The 22,130-nt window shown below is 44.6% G+C and overlaps 1 protein-coding gene and 1 long non-coding RNA gene across 5 annotated transcripts; one reads left to right on the forward strand and one right to left on the reverse strand.

The window, feature by feature from the left end:
* Positions 1-2,932: 2,932 nt before the first annotated feature.
* Positions 2,933-11,659, reverse strand: LOC121135183. Of its 3 annotated transcripts, XR_005872398.1 has the most exons (6): positions 11,204-11,647; positions 7,039-7,123; positions 5,220-5,357; positions 3,945-3,953; positions 3,706-3,849; positions 2,933-3,194 (listed from the first exon to the last, which is right to left on the reverse strand). It is a non-coding gene; the product is annotated as an uncharacterized LOC121135183 (long non-coding RNA). The 3 variants fall into 3 exon arrangements; XR_005872397.1 differs by having other exon boundaries at positions 3,706-3,953; positions 11,204-11,659; XR_005872396.1 differs by lacking the exon at positions 3,945-3,953 and having other exon boundaries at positions 11,204-11,622.
* Coprs (coordinator of PRMT5 and differentiation stimulator) lies at positions 11,621-17,036 on the forward strand. Of its 2 annotated transcripts, none has more exons than XM_005082613.4 (4): positions 11,621-11,748; positions 14,104-14,170; positions 15,952-16,146; positions 16,622-17,036. In XM_005082613.4, exons 1-4 carry the CDS (start codon positions 11,680-11,682, stop codon positions 16,789-16,791), a joined length of 501 nt encoding a protein of 166 aa, XP_005082670.1. In that variant the 5' UTR covers positions 11,621-11,679; the 3' UTR covers positions 16,792-17,036. The 2 variants fall into 2 exon arrangements, with proteins under 2 accessions (XP_005082670.1, XP_040589541.1); XM_040733607.1 differs by lacking the exon at positions 11,621-11,748 and adding an exon at positions 12,228-12,860.
* The last annotated feature ends 5,094 nt before the right edge of the window (positions 17,037-22,130 follow it).

The following is a 22,130-nucleotide window of genomic DNA, read 5'->3' on the forward strand; positions in this document are numbered from 1 at the left end:
TCCTTTGAACTGGAGGGAGCCACGCTGACAACAGGAGCAGAAAATGACTGCCTGGTTTTTGTGCTTAATGCATCTAAACACTTGCATATCTGATTGGCTACTGTCTGGGGTGGCAGTTCCCTCCAGCCATGAGGAAGTACACTTATCTGCCGAGGTTTAGCTATTAGACATCTTCAGTTTCTTGCTTTGTATTCCCACATGACTTTGACAAGTTAAACCATACTTACTCATACTTAAGGAGAAAAAAAGGATTATTACTCAGTCTGCTCAGGGCACTGATGTTACAATATACTTTGTTCCCTAACTGCCTAAGAGGAAACTGTGCAGAGCAGTGAGACCATATCTTAGGGTCTTCTGATGGTCACTTTGGAATGGGTAGACATACAATATGATGGCTCCACATGAATGTGAGGATTATCTGTGAGTATCCCCATGATGTTAAAAGACAAAGAAGTGTGAAGAGAAAGAAAGATTGATTTTCTCCACCTGAACTCCAGATAGGCATTTTTTGGTATCAGGACTGGCTTCAGAATGCTGCAGTTTCACCTGAGCAGTGGGAGAGGCCCTATGCCTCACTTACTGGGAGGGGACTTAATGGAAATGCCAAAGTTCAAGACCCAAGAGAATGAGTTGGGTGTGATGAGGAAGTGGACCAGGGAGCACCATATATGGACAAAGCCTGACCTGCTGCGTCTTTGGGCATTGGTTTGCTTCCTCCAGTTGATTCCTGGCTGGGAAGCTTAGGAAATGAGACATTACCCCTTTCCCATTGCTTTTCATTTCTCTAAAGAGTCTAAGTCTCATTGTGGGGTGGCTACTGTCTTCACAGTGAGAGCCACATCGTGTGGTTAGAAGCAGAAGACAAAAACAAGAAGGAAGACGGATATTTCCAGATATGACCTTGCCTTGCTAAAAGAAAATTGCAGAGATAGAAAATACTCAGCTACTATTATGCCTTGGAGGTCCACAGAGGGAACAGCACATCTATATTTAAATCTAGGGAAAATAAATAAAATTCTTTGTACAGATGTTTCTCCTTTGGCTGAAGGGCAATTGAGCTGTCCAAGCCAATGGACATTGAAAGGGCATTTAAAGGAGGGGGTCACAGCTTGTTGTCATTCCTACTATTACAAGTGACACGTCTTCCTGTGCCGCTACCTATTCCGTCATGGAGGAAAACTCGGGCTGGTGGACTGCAGTGGACAAAAGCTGAGCTTCCAGTGGAAGCCGGTGTGAGAGCAGTCTTTTCTTGTCTCGTTTCATCTTTTTAATTTTGTCGTTGAATTAAGACAGAGTCTCCCGAGGCTGTCCTCCACTTAATCCCTCCTGCCTTAGTCTCCAGAGTGCTAGGATTTCAGGTGTGCACCGTCATGTCTGGTTCATACTTGCCTCCTTTTAAGTTCATAAAGTCTCTTCCAGTGTCTGAACAACCAAGAAATCAAAAAGTGGCTGGAGAGATGGTGCATTGGTTAAGAGTGCACATTGCTCTTGCAAAGAATCCAAGTTCGGTTCCCAGCAGCCACTTCAGACAGTGAACAATACCTATTAACTACACCTCCAGGGGATTCAAAATCCTCTGTGGGCACCTGCACTCATATGAACATACCCTCACAAAGATACACACACACACACACACACACACACACACACACACACACACACACAATTAAAAATAAAAATCTGGGACTGGAAAGTTGCCTCAAAAGTGAAGACCACTAACTGTTCTTCCAGAAGTTCTGGATTCAGTTCCCAGCATTCACGTGACAGTTCACACCTGTCTGTAAGTCCAAGATTTGACACTTTCACACAGACACACATGCAGACAAAGCACCAATGCACATAAAATTAAAATAAATTATAAAACTAAATAAAATTGAAGAAAGGAAAATGGGGTTTGGACAATAGCTCATCCAAAAAAGATGTTTGTTGTTTATGGACAAGGCTTCTCTGTGTAACAGTTCTGACCATTCTGGAACCCACTTTGTAGAGCAGGCTGGTCTATGTTGCTATGTGAGTTCCTGGAACTTACAAAGACCCACCTACCTCTGGCTCCCAAGTGCTGGGATTAAAGGTGTGTGCCACCATTACCTGCCCATCCAGGAAAGATTTGATCCCTGTCCCTGCCCTCACCTTAGGAATTAGAGGTGAAGCTATTTTCTGAGGCTGTCAACAGTTGATGGGATCAGCATACCCTAACCCACAGCCACAGCTGAGCTCCAACCTTCCTGAAATCCACACTCCATCTTAGTCTTTAATTTTACACTCCACACAAAACTAGTAGCGGCTGGGAGGGTAACTAAGCAACATGCACTTGGAGTGAATGAGGTTCACTCTAGGAGTCAACCAGTTCTAGAGCCTGGCCAGGATGGTGCCAGTACACACCAAGGACAAAAATCACAATGCTTTGGACACTGTACTAGCTAACTTTCTTAGTGCTGTGACATGACATCTGGCAAAGCAACTTAAGGGAGTGGGGGTTATTTGGGGGTCACAGTTTGAGAGGGCATTATGGTCCATCGTGATGGGGGAACTCGTGGCAGCAGGAATGTGAAGCAGCTCACATTGTGCCTACAATCAAGAAGCCAAGAGAACTCCCATTGCTCAGCTCATGTCCTCCTTAGGCCAGGACCACAGCTGGGAATTAGTGACACCTGCATTCAGAGCGTGTCTTCCCTCCTGAGCTAAACCTTCCAGGAGAAGTCGGTATAGATGTGCCCAGTAATTCTAAATGCAAGCAGATTGGCAAGCAGATTAGCCATCGCACATGGCATGTAGGACACATGACTTTCCAGAGCAAGGAAGTGTAGGTGCAGCACATGCTGCACGTAACGCCTGCCCACTCTCCGCAGCAGCTAAGCATGGACTGTCCCTGTGTGCTGACCCACAACCAGCTTCCAAAAGGTCTTCCATTGTGGAAACAGGGAAATGGTCGTGTGCTTTAGGCAGTGTTTTTATTGAGAAAGATGGAACAGCTCTAGGGCAGAACGATGTTGAAACATAGCAAACAGCTTTCTGCCGGTCCTCCAACTCTGGCCCAGGTGTGGTATCTCGTGGCTTTGGTTTTGATGTCACCTTTGTCCTTCTACCTCCCGCAAAAGGAGGTGAACACAGTTCAGTGAAATTGCGTGTGCTTGTGCCAATGAGATCAGGACATAGCACCAATGGATGTGTGAGCAACAGGAAGGCTCCTTATTCTGTCAAAAGGAATACAAAGAGATCTGGGCCACACGTTGAACTCTGCCTTTTTAGGAGCAGTACTCTTGGCGGGAACCCAACATTCAAGTTAAGGTGATGTATAAAAGGGACAAAATACAAACGTAGGACAGAAATGGAACTGTTGGGGGCTAGTCCTTGTAAGAGAACTCAAGCGGAAGCAGCATCGGGGTAATGAGGGAGCAAGCCAGGGACACTGTTGGGAACAGGTGACATCATTTCCCTATTGACACTGAGTGGAGATGGAGTGAATTTGCATGCCAAGTGTGAACTCTGGTTCTTTTTTTATGGCTGTCACCTGGACAATGTGCATAATGTATAACGAGCAATTTAATCTCTGGTCAGAAGGGAGATCTCTGTCCCTTCCACGCACACTCCATATAAGGAAGGCAGCTGCCCTGGGGAATAGGACTGTGGCATTTTTATTATGGTGAGTGTCAGGGTGCCATCTACCCTCCCACACAGTCAGCATGCATTGGGGGTGGGGTTTACCTTCCAGGTGCCCCAGACAATGGCTTTCCCTGTGCTGCTTGTTCCTCCTTCCAATCTGGGCAGAAGGAAACGCGGCAAGGGTGGGTGTCCTTCTCTGTGTCTTCAGACTTTGTGCAATGCAGTCTTTGGGGCTCTGAACAATTCCTGCAGGAAGCAGCCCCAGTTAAGAACTGAGTCTGGTGCCATGGGGGGGGGTCCTCCCTCTTCACAGAACGTGATGGGGCTTTCCTTCCATTTACCACAAAAAACTACAAGAAGAATCAGAGAGTGTGGAATGTAAGCCCTCACCAAGAAGGCAAAATTAGTTCATTAATGTTTGGGTGTTTTTATTTTATTCAACACCAGTACATCTTAGCACTCTGTAGCTTTATGTAGGCAGACACAAACATAGGTGAGTTCTTTCCTTAGCTAGTCTAGGAAGCAGGAAGTACTTAGCTGGCTTTCTGGTGAACAGCATTGTTCCACCAAAGGAGAAGCTCTGGGCTGACATTTGAATTGTGGTGCACATTCAACCAAAATGGATCGACGCCAGAGCCAGATTTCCATCAAGCCTGCTAGTGACTGACTGTTGAAGAATCAAACAGGGATGAGCCATGCATGCTAGCTTACAAGTTGAAGGCACGTCACCCTCTGTCCGAGGACCTTCTTTTGTTTGGTTGGCTTGTTTTTTCAAGACAGGGTTTCTTTGTGGCTTTGGAGCCTGTCCCAGCACTAGCTCTGTAGACCAGGCTGGCCTTGAGCTCACAGAGATTCGCCTGCCTCTGCCTCCTGAGTGATGGGACTAAAGGCGTGTGCTGCCGCAGACCTTCTTAAAGCTGCAGGAAATCAGAAGCGACAGCCAAAACATGGCATCGATTTGTGGTTGCCAGCATTAGCTACTGACGGCTAGGCTTACGGGCCACAGCTCTTGTCAAACAGCTCAGAGCTCTCTGCTCACAGCATTAGTCTTTAAGTCTCCAGGAAATGTGTTTTCAGAAACAATTTTATTTCTTAGAGAAGCTACAGGACAAAGATGACTGACTATAAGGTGCAGGCTTAGATGGCAGAACCCAGTGTGACCAAACCAGCAAACCACACTGTTGGAGGCTTCAGCTCTGTTGTCCTCACATGGCTATGGTACCCTTTCTGCTTCCTCCCTGAAGCTGTGAAGAAGCAAAGTTTGAGCCTGTTTCTATGGTTTTGATATAAAATTGGATTGCAATTCTTACACTTTATCTAAAGTCTTGGAGAAAAAATATATATATTTTATAATTAATCATTTGTCTTAAGTTGAATGGTTTAGTGTTGGGCATTACTTAGAAATGTACTTGGATTTAACTGTTTAGAGGGTCAGCAGATATCAGATATCTCTTCATAGTTGAACCTATTGTCTCATGTACAAATCAGTAAGTTAATGTAATCACGATAAGAAGTCAGGAAGGAAAAGAAGTCCCCTGAGCGATGTGTTGTTGGTTTCCTGTGGCCGCTGTAATAGCCCCAGTGAACTGTATTGCTTAAAGCACTGTATGTATTACCTTGCAGTTCTGGGACTGGAAGACTGGAGCGGTTCCTGGAGTAAAATTAGACACGTCTGTGCTCTGTTGTGGAGGAGCCTAACACGAATCTGTTGTCAGAGGTGCCAGTGGTCCGAAACATCTCCTACGAGAAAAGATCTCCAGCCACACACAAGATGGCACTAAAATTAGCACTTTACACAATGAATTTGCCGCCAGAGTGGCTGGCAGAAGCTGCTAGCTTCACAATAATCAGCTATTGCGATCATTGGAGAGCTATCCTTAAGCAGAACTCGCTTGAGTGCAGAAGACATCAGAAGAGATATTCAGGCAGTTAGAGAACAGTAGCCCACCACTCTGACAGACAAGCAATACAGCAACAGACAAGAGTAGAAAGAAACCCACCTACTAGTCCTCCCTTTGGAGATATGCTTCCTGTGATAGTTATGAATAGAGCTTGTTCCCCTACTGGTGAACTGTCTATTTGCTGTTTAAATGCCCCAATACGGAAGAACAAAGCATGGTGGCCTTTTGACATAAATGGTCAGATAGCTAGACTATAGAGTGTCAGGGGAAAGATGTTGCAAGAAATGAAATAGGACAGTTCATTTTTAGAGGTTGTTGAGAAGTAGATACACTTAAGTGCATGTAAGATCGTACCTGCCTCTTTACTCAGCCAACAAGGAAAAAGAAGGGGCCTGTATTAGCGGTTGTAAATACGGATCTCTATGCTCAATTGGTGTGTCCACCATTGTGGTCTGATGCCTGATTTACAAAGTTGGAGAATAAGCTCCTGAATCTCCAGGAATCTTTTTGTGGAGTGTGGGGAGGGGTCCCCGTTCCCATGGGGAGGGGGTCCCCGTTCCCAGGGATGCTTAGAAGTGCTAAGCTAAGAATCTAAATTAAGTGGGCCTTTGAGAAAGGGACTGCATCAGGAATACATGCTCAGAGCAGAAACAGAGACACTTATTAAGACAAGGAAGGCACTCCCAGGAATGGAAGTTGGCCAGTGAGCCGTGGAAGAGCCCCTGGAGCACAGAACCATGCGGTGTAGATCCTCTCAAACGAACTTTATAGCCTCCTCTCCTGTTCCATTCATAAGTTCCTATGCCATCCCCTACCCATGAGCTGTTTGATAGACGAAGCCGGGTAAGACAGAAGGTGTGCCGACTTACTTTAAAAACTAGATTTATAAATTAACCTTGATGTTTCAGCTCTGTCCCTATTTTTTTTTTGCCAAATTCTTACCATAAGATCCTAGCAATCATATCCTTGCTACTTATGTAAACAAGTTGCAAGCTAATATCTACACAGAAAACAAAGGTTGATTACAGGAGTATTAATCAGAATGGCTGAAATAGGGAAGCAATGGAGACATCTCGTAGTTAGGAATGACCAAAGTATGGTTCACCTAGATGAGATGAAGTATTGTCCATCACAAAGATGAAGAAGCACGCCAAGCAATGAAAAGACAGAAAAGCTAAAATGCAGATAATTCTGGAAAGTTGTACTCTACTGGGGGTTGGAATTAGAATTAGAGTTAGGATTAGAGTTTGGGATTAGGGTTAGGCTAGGGGTTAGGATTACAGTGGGTTAGGGTTAGAGGTTAGGGTTAGGCTAGGGATTAGGGTTACAGTGGGTTAGAGTTAGCACTAGAGTTAGGGTTAGACACAATTAAGGTTAAAGTGAAGATTAGGTTTAGGGTTAGTGTAAGGGTTGTGGTTAGGGTTAGAGTAAGGGATCAGGGTTTATGTTAGGGTTCTGGATTAGGGTTTAAATTAGGTTTGGAGGATAAAGTTAGGATTAGAATTTTAAATCTATACGTGTTAACTCACTGTACCATGCGGTTTCCTGTGTGGACTTGACAGGAGCATAGTCTTCAGAGGAAGGAGTCTCAGATGAGGAATTGTTTCCACGAGATCCAGCTGCAAGGCATTCTCATTTAGTAATCAGCGTGGGAGGGGGCCTATGGTGGGTAGTGCCATCCCTGGGCTGCTGATCCTGGGTTCTATAAGAAGGTGGCTGAGCAAGCCATGGGGAGCAAGCCAGTAAGTGTTTTCCCTCCACAGCCTCTGCATCAGCTCCTGCCTCCAGGATCCTGACTTCCTTCAATGATAAACTGCAATGTTGAAGTGTGAGCCGTATAAAGCCTTTCCTCGAGTTAGTTTTGGTCATGGTGTTTCATCACAGCAAAAGAGACTCTAAGACACCCACAAAAATGTACATATGCATACACATAAATATGCATAAGTGCATAAATATACATATATGCACACATAAACATAAACATGTAAATACCCACACTTAACCTTTGCACACATAAGCTTATACATGTATACACATGTATATAATTGTACACACATATAAATACACACATACACATAGTATATATGCATGTAAACAAAAAGCATATATATGCACAGTTAAACATACATGTACACACACATAATAAATATATGTAGGTATACACATGTACACACATAAATATAAACATGTATGCACACATAGATATATACATGTACATATAAACACCCACATGTATGCACAAATATACATATATGTGTACAGAAGCAAATATACATATGTGCACACACATAAACACAAATATTCACTCACAAACATATATATGCGTATACACCCACAGAATTATAGACATGTACAACATGAATATACACATATACACATGAATGTACACATGTACACACATGAATATACACATAAGCACATATAAATATACATGTGTACACATAAACACATCCATGTCATATACAAACGTAGATGTGAACACGTGCTCATGCATAAATATATATGTATATGTGCACACATAAATATACAGTATACACACAAATGTATGCATATAGACATAAATACACACAAGTATACACATAAATGTTCTCATGTACACACACATAAATATATGAATTGCACACACATAAATATAAGCATATACACATACATGAATATATATGTTCACAAACATATCCACATATCCACACACATACATATGCACAAGCTACACTGTGACTTCTCTGGGGATGCTACAGAGATGGCGAAAGCTGGGACTGCATTGCTCAAAGACTCAGCCAATGCTATAGCTGAGACTCAAGAGATCCTGGACAGCCATAATTTTGAGAATACTGAACACCTAAAACCACACATATGTAAGCTGATCCATTTGCATTTTGTTCTCTTTAGGACGTGCTTGTCTTTTTGAGAGAGCATCCTAGAGTGGCATCTAATATTAAGTGATGATGGCTTTGAGGGTCAAGATTTGAATTTACTTCCTGCTTCTAATAATTTACTAAATTATGTCAAACTTCCTGGTCTACTTAAATAGCTTACATTTACTAATATAATATTATTTTCACTTGCATCCACAAATGATCACAAACCCAAACTTTAATAAAAAAATAGTTCTAAACCAGTGGTTCTCAACCTTCCTAATACTGCACCCCTTTAATACAGTTCCTCATGTTGTGGTGACCCCCCAACCATTAAATTATTTTTGATGCTACTTCCTAACTGTAATTTTCTACTGTTATGAATAATAATGTAAATTTTTTTTGGAGCTAGAGGTTTCCTAGAAGCTATGACCCATAGGTTGAGAACCATTGTTCTATGCCTTAAGGCATTATTATAGTTTTTGTATTAGTGGAAGGAAACTATTCCAGAATGTTAAATGGGAGATGATAACTAGGGAGATGATGATGGCTGGGAGATGATGATGGTTGGGAGATGATGATGGCTGGGAGATAATGATGGTTAGGGAGATGATGATGATTAGGAGATGATGATGACTAGGGAGATGATGATGACTAGGAGATGATGATGGCTGGGAGATGATGATGACTAGGGAGATGATGATGACTAGGGAGATGATGATGACTAGGAGATGATGATGGCCAGGAGATGATGATGACTAGGGAGATGATGATGACTAGGAGATGATGATGGTTGGGAGATGATGATGGCTGGGAGATGATGATGGTTGGGAGATGATGATGGCTGGGAGATGATGATGGTTGGGAGATGATGATGGCCAGGAGATGATGATGACTAGGGAGATGATGATGACTAGGAGATGATGATGGCTGGGAGATGATGATGACTAGGGAGATGATGATGGTTGGGAGATGATGATGACTAGGAGATGATGATGGCTAGGGAGATGATGATGGTTGGGAGATGATGATGACTAGGGAGATGATGATGACTAGGAGATGATGATGACTAGGGAGATGATGATGACTAGGAGATGATGATGGCCAGGAGATGATGATGACTAGGGAGATGATGATGACTAGGAGATGATGATGGCTAGGAGATGATGATGGTTGGGAGATGATGATGATTAGGAGATGATGATGACTAGGAGATGATGATAGCTAGGGAGATGATGATGGTTGGGAGATGATGATGACTAGGGAGATGATGATAACTAGGAGATGATGATGACTAGGGAGATGATGATGACTAGGGAGATGATGATGACTAGGGAGATGATGATGGTTGGGAGATGATGATGGTTGGGAGATGATGATGACTAGGGAGATGATGATGACTAGGGAGATGATGATGACTAGGAGATGATGATGGCCAGTGAGATGATGATGGCTAGGAGATGGCTCAGTAAGTAAATGCTTAGCATACAAGAATGAGGACCTGAGTTTGGATCACCAGCAAAAAGTCTTATAACAGAGAGTTGGAGAAATGGAGACTGGAGGACCCCTGAGACAATTAGTCTTGCCTAATCAATGAATTGCAGGTTTAGTGAGAGATGCTAACTCAAGTTAAAGGTGGAGAGCAATGAAGACCCGAGCTGATTTAAATAATGTGGTCCCACTGGGTTACGTATTTGAATGTTCAGTCACCAAGAAGGGGAATTCTTTGATAGGATTAGAAAGGTTAGGCGTGTGGCCTTGCTGGAGGAGGTGTGTCACTGGGGGTGGGCGTTGAGGTTTCTAAAGTCAGGTGCTAGGCCCAGTGTCTCTCTCTCTCTGCTTGCAGATCAGAAGGTAGCTGTCAACTACTCCAGTACCATGCTTTTCATGCTTGTCGCCATGCTTCCTGCCATGACGGTAAGGGAGTGAACCTCCAAAACTGTAAGCAAGCCCAAATTAAGTGCTTTCTTTTGTAAGAGTTGCCGTGGCCATGGTGTCTCTTCACAGCAATAGAAGAGTGACTAAGAGAGACACCCTATCGTGACCTCGGGCCACACTTGGGTTATTGTATTGCTGTATACAGTCCTCCCTATTGCATATTATAAAAATACATAACCAATTCATAGTTAAAATTAGTTGTGATGGCCACATTCATTAATTTATATCTGAAATTAAATAATTGTGTTTATTTTCACATTGACCATATTTTAAATGTTCAGTAAACACATGGTTACCATAGTGACAGCATAGATCAAGAGCTTTAATTTCTACCATTGCAGAAGATTCCCTGGGCAGTGCTGACTTGGGAGTCTGTTAAGAGTTGAAGAAATGACAAAGGAACAGAACACACATAAACTGGACATCCTCCATCCTCTATAGGAAAGACTATGTAAAGAAAAAAGAACAACATATTATGAATCAGTTTTTACCTGAATAAAAAAGATGCTTAATGCCTTATGTCAACATACTATTTAAGGTGACTTGATGAGCAAGGAATCCCAGCTTTCCTGATAACCATGCCTCCAACTAGTTTGTTGCTGGAGTTTAGGCCGTTCGGGGAGAGCTAGGTCATTCAGATCTAGCCAGCCAGCCATACATCCATACAAACGTACATACACTCATGTACACTCTGCCTGCAGCTAGCTGCTGACTTATGTCTCCGAGGCAATGGGGAAATAACTAGATTGGAGACATTACCCGTTGAAGGATGGAGATTTGATCAACTTCTACTGCCCAACTGATATTGAACTCGGAGGTCACCATCTGAGCCCCAAGTCAGGTTCAGTCAAACTAATCGTGGGAAGAAGGAAATGGAGACTTACGCAACGTAGTCACATTACTTACTTGGAGCACAGGTTGTGGCTTCCAAGTTCTATAACACAAACCCAGAACGTTTCTGGGTAGCACGTTGACTTCAAAAGCGATCATTAAGCCAAGTTGACAAGTCTCCAGGCTGCTGAGTTATTTTACTCATTATTGGATGCTGTGGTCCAGGTGCAGCCTGAAATCTGGAACACCTTGTGATGGGGTGGAGTGAAAAGTGATGGGCTTTCTAAGCTATCGGGTGGACTCTGGTCGTTTAATAGTGCGACGGGGAAGGCACAGTGCCCAGCTCGCCCTAAGGCTCTAAACCAGGGCTGTCAGAAAGAGCTCGGGAGCCTGTGGTCCCCGCAGGACGCAGGTGGGCGTGTCGTCCGGCGCCGCTGCCCCTGCGCCGCCCCGCCCCCTCGGTGGCAGCGCCGCGCCGATTGGCCCCTCTGCAGCCTGGCGGCCGTCACGTGCCGGAGCGTCCCCGGTCGCCTAGCTGTGGGCGGCGGGGCATGGACCCTCAGGAGGCCACCGGTCAGGGGTCCGGCGAGCCGAGTGCGAGGCAGGTCCCCAGCGCGGAGGTGAGCGCCACGGGGTGGGGGGCGCGGGCGCCTGCGACCCCCCGGGCTGGAAGCCGCGGGGCTCGCGCGCTGCGGGAAGGCCGCTCACCCGGGAAACGCCGTCTCCCCCCTCTCCACCCCAAGCACGCGCAGAGCCTGGCCGGTAACGGCAGGAGGGCGCGGGGACCCCGGGTTGTAGCGGGCACTGGAGGGAGAGAGAGGGAAACCGAGGCTGCTCCGGAGCCTCTGCGGCAGGAATGGAGGGAAGGTGGAGCTGGGGGCCGGGTCAGGTGGGAGCGGCGAGGAAACGGATTTTTTTTTTAACCTTGAGGACCTCTGGCCGTTGGTGGGGATGTGCAGCTGACCTTGGACGTTAGATGTCACCGGTTCTTTTTCCCATTTGATGAAACGGAAAGGCCCCTGGTGATACGGGGTTTCCAGAAACTTCTTTTTCAAGTGGGTGCGATACAGCTTTTTCCTATGACTCGCCCTTAGTCAGCGTCCACCTCTACAGCGAGCTTGACTGTAGGCTTTCTGTTTACCAGAAGGCATCCCTTGTGCCTGACACAACGTATATGCTAATTGGGTGCATGAATGGAATGCTTGCTTGAGCATCCAAGAAGGAACTTGCAGCAGCGCTAGCAAGAGATTCGCAAAGGAAATTAGTTTTGCAGAGGAGGAGGGCATTAATTTTGTTAGAGAGGGCGGTGGCCCTCCAAAGGCCTGGAGGTCAGAAATGGAGCGATGTTGCCTCTCACGTTCACCGACTTGCTTGAACATAGTATATCTCTTCCGGTACAAGGCCTGCCCCAGGGCCCAAGCTCTAGGGTCATAGGAAAAGGCTGCATTGCAGCCTTTTGCTCCAACACCTTGGGGGACAGCAGTGAATTGTGGTTATGGTTCATCACTGACCAAGGAGGTGGAATTGAATCATTAAAGGGCCAGCATGACTGGATAATGAATGCTAACTAGGCCGTGTGCTAAGTACAGGTAGGAATGTGATGAAAAGGTCGTGTAAGACTGGAGACATGGCGATGGTTTGGTTCCCAGCACCCACAATAGGTGGCTCAGAGCCACCTCCCTCTCCAAGGGCTCCAACACCTCCTCTGCCTACATTCACACAGCAAATGTATGTAAGTAAATATGTAAATAAATAAAAACTTTTAAAAAATAAAATGAACTTAAGTCAAAGAAACGTTTTCTGCAATCTAAAGGTGGTTTTGTTGTTGTTGTTGCCTTTGGAGGCAGGGTCTCATGTAGCCCAGGAGCTCACTCTGTGACCAAGAAGGACCTTGAACCTTCTGATCCCCCACTCCCCAAACGCTGAGATTACTAGTATGTGACACCATGCTTGCTTTTATGTAGTGCTGGAAAATCAGCCTGGGGCTTTGAGCATACTAAGCAAACACTACCAACTGAGCTACATCTCCAGTCTGATTAGGTGTTTTCATATATGTTCTGTTAACATAGGATCCCTGCAAGGTCAGAATAACCACCCCCCAGTTTCCAGGGGTCACACCCTGAGTGCATGGCAGGGCTCATTGAAATCCGGCCGAATCATTCAAGCTATGGACATTAACTGGTTTCATTGGAGAGAGATCTTGAGGACAATAAAGTTTGGGGGACTGTGAAGTCATGGTTGGCAGTGGGGATTTAAGTGTTCCTTTCACTGTGTAGGAACTAACTCTGGTTTCCCACATAGCACTCGGGAGACACCACTGGAAGGAATCGGGGAGATGGCTCAGCAGTTGGAGTGCCGGCTGCTCTTCCAGAGGGCCATGTTTGATTCCCTCCTCCCACGTGCCAGCTCCCAGCTGTCTTTGACTCCAGTTCCAGGGGATCCAGCATCCTCACACAGACACGCATGCAGGCAAACACCAGTGAACATAAAATGTAAAAAAAGGAGCTGTTAGATATGAGGCCAAGTAACTGAAGAGGGGAAGGTTTGCAAAGGAGTGGCAGGTGCAGGAAACAGCTACCATTCCTGGTCAAGCAAAAAGAATGATTAGAGCTGTTAAAATGATAGAGGAAAAGGCTTATAGACAGACCTGGAATTGCAAACCCTGGGACCCAGAAGCTGTCCAGATTGGCTCTAGGGTCTCTGATCATGGAGAGGTCCTGGTACCCAGACTTCTGAAGAGGGCCCGGATGAGAGCAAAATGGCAGCTGTCAGTTGGCCTCTTGCCAGTGGTCTGGGTGGAGAAACATTGCTGGGGTGATGTCTACAGGCCCCGCTCTCTCTAGCCTTGCTGAGTCGTCACCAGCAGGTGCAGGCCCCGCAGTATGAAGGGCACCGTGGGACGGTGGACTCAGAGCGTCAAGGTGATGACATGTCCCAGATGCCTGAGTTCCTGGTAATGATCTCTTCTTCTTCAGGCTGGCTTTGCCGCAGCTGACCTCTCTGGCCGGGAGACAGAGCCTGAGATGCCCATGGATCGACTAGGCAAGTAGACAGCAGAGACTGGGTGGATTCTGGAAGAGGTGGAGAGTAAACAGCCTCGGGTACCCGTTCTTGCTGGCCAGTCCTCTTTGCCATTGTTCCCATGGGACCCTGCATTTGGAAGCTGCAGACCACCCCATTTCACTGGGAGGGACGACACGGGGCACTGAAAAGCACACAGAGTATGTCCCTGGAAAAATGGTTTCAGGTCCAGGTTATCGTCCTCGGACTTGCATGAAAAAAATCCATAGTGAAAAATAAAGTCACTTAGCCTTTCTGCATCTGTAAAATGGGCTGATGATACCCCTAGGGTTGGTTTTAGGGTTGCATGAGAAGATAAATAATGCACTAGCCACTAGCCCCTGTGTAATTATAGTTAAATAAATAAGAAATCCAGTCCCCTTTTACCATGCTTAGTGGACACGTGTGATGTGCTGTTCTGTCCTGGAAGAAAGTAATTGCCCGTAGATCAAGCAGGGGATGGGTGTAATTGTAGCAGCTGGGAGATGCTAAGTACTCACTGTATTTCGGGCACAATCCCCAGTGTCTCCTTTCCCCTAAATAAGCTTAACAGCCTGCTTACTATTTTACTGATGAGACACACAATCAAGTCTTAAAATGTGGCAAAAGATTTGTACTAAAAAGTTACCATTTAGCTGTATTAAAGTGTACAGTCTGGTGGTATTCAGCCCAGTGACAGTGTTGTCCAGTTGTCACCACTAATTGTAGAATATTTTCATGACCCTAAAAGGAAATCCTGTATCTGTGAGTAGACGCTCTCCACTCTCTAGTCCCTGAGCCCCTAACTACTGATCAGCTTTTTCCCCTCCTAATGATTACCTGTTATGAACAAGCAACTGTGAATGTACAGTAAATGGAATTGTACAATGCTTGGTCTCTTGTGTCTGGCTTCTTTCAACTCAGCACATTTCCAAGGTCTATTCATGTGGCAGCCCCATCACTCACTCCGGTGACCGGTTCCACCATTGGGTAGACGGCACTTGTTGACCATTCATCCACTGATGACATGTGGTGACTGTGAATGGTGTTGCAGGGAACTTTTTTTTTGTTTGTTTGAACTGTTTTTAGTTCTTCTGGATGTACTGTTATGAGTGGAATTGCTGGTGCATGCGGTAATTCTGTGTTTAAGTTATTGAGGAATCAGTTCAGTGGCACCGTTAGTATTTGGCAGAGCAGATCTGAACTAAGGTAACCTGTCTCCAGGTTCCAGGCTCTTAGATGTGTTTGTTGTTTTATAAGATGGTTGTGACAGCCTGAACACCACAGCTATTTCAGGCCAGTTACTCCTTACCTCAGCCCTGACATCACCACAGGAGGTCTACTGTCCTTCCACAGGCTGTGTTGCATTTCCGAGAAGCTTTTCTGAGTTCAGGAGGAAGAGCATGGGGACCCGAGGGGCCCTGTTCTCTGTTTCCCTTTGTACTAGCTATTAATAGGCTTTAAAGAGGAAAGTGAGACCCTGGCTTGAGTATTAAAAGTGCATCACTTGCCAGAGTCCTTGGGTTCAGTGACTTGTAAATGACCTGAAAACACTGTCTGTGCATGGCCCTCCGTACTCAGTGGTCTTGTTTATGACAAACATCTTATTGGAAGAAAATGATCACCTCATTTCTAAAATATAAATTAAATATCGTAACTGTTCAAGTAGGTAAAGAGCAATGTCTCCATTTTTTTTACTCCCTCTTAGAAGGCTAGCAGAAAATTACAAGCATAACTCCTTCAATTTTATCAATTTTTAAAACTTCCTTTTCTTGATTTCATAGCCAGTGGAGCCCAGAGCATTCCTGCCCACGACGAGGGCCCGAGTTTGGAAGAGGACAGCTTTGCTGAGGAGAAGGAAGCCGATGGGGAGCTGTACGCCTGGGAGCTGTCAGAAGGTCCACCCGTGGAACAGGCTGCTGACCTTTTCAGTGAGGACTGGGACCTGGAGCTGAGAGCAGACCAAGGGAACCCTTACGGTAGGTAGGGAGTGCCTGGGGCGAGCCCCAGTGCCTCAGACCCTCCCTCACACTGCCCCAGACACATGGTTTGGGACTAGGATCACGTATGTGAGCTCAGTTTCACCTTTGATCCAGGTCTGGAATTTCTGCTTCTTTTTTTATATTAAAAACAAATTCCACTGACTCCACAATGTGTCAATTTGTCTTCACAAGGAAATTCCCTGCTAAAGGCTTTGCGTTGAGCTGTGCAGACATTAGTGCTCTCTATCCATTTGTTTGCCTTTTCACTTGCGAGAACGCTGAGAAGGATAAATGGGTTGTTCAAAGTACCTTGTGTGTGTCCTCAGGAGAGGAGGGGTATGTGTGTGCGTGCGCACGCATGTGTGTCTGTTATTAAAATAATTGCAAGTCTTCTCTTTAGACATTTTTTTTTTGTGCAATCCAAACTCACTTTCCCTCCTTGCTTTAATCTGTCCTTTGAAACTGTCTGCAGATGCTGATGACATCCAGGGGAGCATTTCTCAAGAGATTAAACCCTGGGTGTGCTGTGCCCCACAAGGAGACATGATGTATGACCCCAGTTGGCACCATCCACCTCCACTGATACCGCATTATTCTAAGATGGTCTTTGAAACAGGACAGTTTGATGATGCTGAAGACTAAACGGGTCACTTTTCAGCCTTGTGGGAGCTCCTGTGTTCTCAAGACTTGTCTCCTGTGTCTTCGGTGGGATGGCCTATTGGAGGCACTGTTCCCAGTGTCCCTCAGTGTGGGCCACAGGCAGCTGTAATGGGTCCTGTCGCTCTCCCATTTTGTTGTTTCTGTTGTTAGTGGACTTCGGAGTGTGTTGGCATTTTTTGTCTGTGTCAAAGTTGTGTTCTTTATAAATAAAGGAAGGAAAAAAATAACTCAGTATACTTTGTCTGCATTTCCTTATGATTGTGTGCTTCTGACCAAGGCTTGACCCTTCCCCTGAATTACATTTTAAGGGTGGAAGTATTGAGAGAGCCAAACTACAGTCAGAGAGACAGAGAGAGAGAGAGACAGAGAGAGAGAGAGAGAGAGAGAGAGAGAGAGAGAGAGAGAGAGAGAGAGAGAGAGAGAGAGAGAGAGAGAGAGAGCATCTTAGCTTTGCTTCTTACATCTGGCACATTTTAGTAGAGATTGGAACCCTGGAGTTGCTGGTGACTTTGTGACTTATTTCTACTCCCCCTGAAGGAAAGGCTACACATTTATTTAGTTTACAAGGATGTGAGACTGGAAACTAGATGGCAATTATATAACCCTTGATTGGCACGGACTTCTGCTTTCAATACTTTCCTCTTCATTGGCTCTATGTGTGTAAGTGTGGTAGGGGAAGGGGGCCTGTGATCTGCCAAAGTCCATTCCTTTGCTTCTGATAGACAGGGCTTGCTTCTTAGCCCCTGAATGATTGAAGCTAAACCAAGAAAAAAGTTCATATCTGAAATACAAGTAAGAATCCCAGCACTCAATAGCCTTAACCATCTTAACTACGTTTCAGAGACCCCCCAGGGGTGTGGACAGGGGAACCTTGGGAGAGATATGGCCAGGTTTTCCTGGGAGAGAAGAGACACCTTCCCTTGTCTCTAATGAAGGGGCAATTGTGGCTACTCTCTTTCCTCCCACACCTAAGGCCACGGGTGATGAGACCATGCTATGTCTGACCCAAAAAGTAAATCTAAGAGTCAATCACGGGGCTTTTGAGGTAGGGGCAGGACTGAGAAACAGGCTGTTTCTCTCCATGTGTGACTAGAGTTCTGAGGCAGCTACAACTGCAGTGTAGGGAAGATACATATATGGGGGTCACAGGGAGGACGTATAGTTAAGAACCATGAGGAGCAACCATGAGTTAAGCAAGAGGAGCAGGTACCAAAGTCTGTCCAGCTGTGATCAGTGAGAGGTGTGAATCTGTCTTCATTAGGGTTTCTATTGCTGTGGAGAGACACCATAACCACAGCAACTCTTAGAGGAAAACAGTTCCGTCCAGTATCATGGCAGGGAGCATGGTGGTGTGCACGCAGACACGATACTGGCTACATCTTGATCAGAAGGAAACAGGAGATGATTTGAAAGTCACACTGAGGGAAGCTTGGGTAAAAGAGACCTCAAATTCTACTCTCACAGTGACACACCTCCTCCAAAAAGATCACACCTATTCCCACAAGGTCACACCTCCTAATAGTGCCACACCCTATGAGCTTATAGGGGCCAATTACATTCAAACTATCATATCTTTGTATGGAGAAATTAGCAGTTGTCACCTCTCTGGCTGTTTCCTAGGCTGTACATTTAACCAGAAAATTCTGGATAAAAGCCTGGGTTCCGGCAGCCCCAACAAGCTAGGCTCAAACACCCGTCCTCGGTATGTCAATAAAGTTATTAACTATTTCATAACTGTCTTGGGGTTTCTGTTGCTGCAAAGAGACACGATGACCACCGCAACTCTTATAAAGGAAAACATTTAATTCAGGCTTACACTTCAGAGGTTCAGTCCATTATCATCATGGTAGCAGGCAGGCAGACATGGTGCTGGAGAAGTAGCTGAGAGTCCTACATCTTAAGGCAACAGGAAGTCAACTCAGTCACTGGGCAGTATCTTGAGCATATATGAGACCCCAAGCCCACCTCCACAGTAACACATTTCCTCCAACAAGGCCACACCTCCTAATGGTTCCACTCCTTGTGAGATTATGGGGGTCAATGACATCCAAACTACTACAGTAGTTCAAATATCAAATGAACTGCTCTTCCAAGAATGAAAGACTCTGGAGTATTTTAAACTAATGGACAAATATGTTCCATAGTCAATTTAAAATTTTGTTTCAAGTTTGATATGGTGGTATAACCCTGTAATCCTAGCATTATGCTGAGTCAAGAGGATTACCATGAGTTCAAGACTACTCTGAGTACAGGCCAACCAAGGTACATAGAGAAACTCTGTCTCAAAACAAAACAAACAAAACCTTTATCACGCAAAGCTTAGTCCCTCAAAATGTTGGCACCATATTAGAATGAGATTGAAGTCTTTAGATATATATTATTTCATCATACCAAGGTTTCTTAATCTGTGTGTATCTCTAAAGGAAAGCATCACGTGCCCTCATGACTCTAGTCTTTTTTTTTTCTTTTTTAATATTTATTATATATATAATGTTCTGTCTTCATGAATGCCTGCAAGCCAGAAGAGGGCACCAGACTTCATTACAGATGGTTGTGAGCCACCATTTGATTGATGGGATCGAACTCAGGGCCTCTGGAAAAAGGAGCCAGTGCTCTTAACCACTGAGCCACCTCTCCAGCCCTGACTCAGCTGTGCTAGAGGCTTCTTGTGACCAGTCGTGCAAAGGCTGTAACGACCCTTCAGAAAAACAATTCTACAAATCTCCTAAGATAATCACTGCTTTCCACAATGATTCTTCAAAGTCAAAGCACTTCTAGAAAACAACTATCCACTCTAATGTTTACCCTGGATACCGTGAAGACTATTCATTCTAATGTCTACCCCAGACACAGAGACTCTGCTAATTCCTACAACAGGTCATGGTGTCTCTTCACTGTAATAGAACATTAAGACAAGACCCTTGACAGAAGCCAGACAGGGGTCACCCAACCTTAGACTTCCATCCTCCAAACCTGGGAACAGCAAACGCTTGTTCTCTTATGAGGCAGGAGCTTCAAACAGTTGAGCCGAGATGCCCTTTTCTTCTTTTTTTAAAGATTTATTTATATGTATACAGTGTTCTGTCTGCATGTGCCAGAAGAGGGCACCAGATCTCATTACAGATGGTTGTGAGCCACCATGTGGTTGCTGGGAATTGAACTAAGTCCTCTGGAAGAGCAGTCAGTGCTCTTAACCTCTGAGCCATCTCTCCAGCACCGAGATGCCCTTTTCTATATAGTCTATTACATGTTCTTCATTTCTATCTGACATCATCAAAAGGACCATAATGTAGATGCATTTTTAAATTTTTGTTCATAATTACTCATATTCTCTAATATGGATGTTTTCTCTACCATATTGGCGAGGAGGAGGGAGAGCCAGAAAAAGGACCAGGTAGTGACTCAGTCTGCTTGAACCTTCAAATTGGTTGAGCCGCTCAGCTGTGGCCTTCTCTAAGAGCACAAACCGATGATCCTCTCATTTGTTGTCATTTCAAAACCACAGCACCTTTCCTGTAATTCTTGAATACTTTCATCAGTCCCAGAACCCACACATGCCCGCCCCTGAGAACACACTAGAATCTCCCCACAAGCCAACACTGCAATGACCCCGGCAGCACTAGCTCCTGTCCTTCATCCAGGTCCTAGGTGCCCAGACCTCGTTAAGAGAGACTGGCCCCTAACAGCGGACTCTGAGGACATTCAGAGAATCATCAGGTCATACTTTGAAAACCTGTACTCCACAAAATTCAAAAATTTAAAGGAAATGGATGACTTCCTAGATAGCTATCACTTGCCAAAATTAAATCAAGAACAGATAAACAATTAAAATAGACCTGTAACCCCTATGGAAATAGAAGCAGTCATCAAAAGTCTCCCAACCAAAAAAAGCCCAGGTCCAGATGGCCTCAGTGCAGAATTCTACCAGAAATTCAAAGAACAGCTTATATCAACTCTTCTCAAAGTATTCCATGCAATAGAAGCAGAAGGGTCTTTGCCAAACTCTTTCTACAAGGCTTCAATAATCTTGATCCCCAAGCCACACAAAGACACAACTAACAAAGAGAACTTCAGACCAGTATCCCTCATGAACATTGATACAAAAATACTCAATAAAATACTGGCAAATCGGATCCAAGAACACATCAAAACAATCATTCACCACGATCAAGTAGGTTTCATCCCAGGGATGCAAGGATGGTTCACCATACGAAAATCCATCAATGTAATCCACCATATAAACGAGCTGAAAAACAAAAATCACATGATCATCTCACTAGATGCAGAAAAAGCCTGTGACAAAATCCAACACCCCTTTATGATAAAGGTCTTGGAGAGATCTGGGATAACAGGTACATACCTAAACATAATAAAAGCGATATACAGCAAACCAACAGCCAACATCAAACTAAATGGACAGAAACTCAACGTGATTCCTCTAAAATCAGGATCAAGACAAGGCTGTCCACTCTCTCCATACATTTTCAATATTGTACTTTAAGTTCTAGCCAGAGCCATATGACAACAAAAGGAAATCAAGGGGATACAAATTGGAAGGGAAGAGGTCAAACTTTCACTATTTGCAGATGATATGATAGTTTACATAAATGACCCAAAGAACTCTACCAGGGAACTCTTACAGCTAATTAACACCTTCAGCAAAGTGGCAGGCTACACGATCAACTCAAGAAAATCAGTAGCCCTACTATATACAGATGATAAAAGGCCTGAGAAAGAAATCAGAGAAACATCACCCTTTATAATTGCCACAAACAACATAAAATACCTTGGGGTAACGCTAACCAAACCTGTATTGCAAGAACTTTGAGTCTTTAAAGAAAGAAATTAAAGAAGCCCTCAGAAAATGGAAAGATCTCCCATGCTCTTGGATAGGTAGGATCAATGTAGTAAAAATGGCAATCCTGCCAAAAGCAATCTACAGATTTAATGCAATCCCCATTAAAATACCAGCACAATTCTTCACAGACCTTGAAAGAATAATCAAATTTGTATGGAAAAACAAAAGACCCAGGATAGCCAAAACAACCCTGTTCAACAAGGCAACGTCCAGAGGCATCACCATCCCTGACCTTAAGCTCTATTATAGAGCTATAGTCCTGAAAATAGCTTGGTATTGGCACAAAAATAGACAGGCAGACCAATGGAATTGAATTGAAAACCCTGATATTAACCCACACATGTATGAACATCTGATCTTTGACAAAGAAGCTAAAAATATATAATGGAAAAAAGAAAGCATCTTCAACAAATGGTGCTGGCATAACTGGATGCTAGCATGTAGAAGAATGTGGATTGATCCA

The sequence above is a fragment of the Mesocricetus auratus genome, unplaced genomic scaffold (genome assembly GCF_017639785.1).
Source record: "Mesocricetus auratus isolate SY011 unplaced genomic scaffold, BCM_Maur_2.0 Super-Scaffold_100031, whole genome shotgun sequence".
NCBI lineage: Eukaryota > Metazoa > Chordata > Mammalia > Rodentia > Cricetidae > Mesocricetus > Mesocricetus auratus.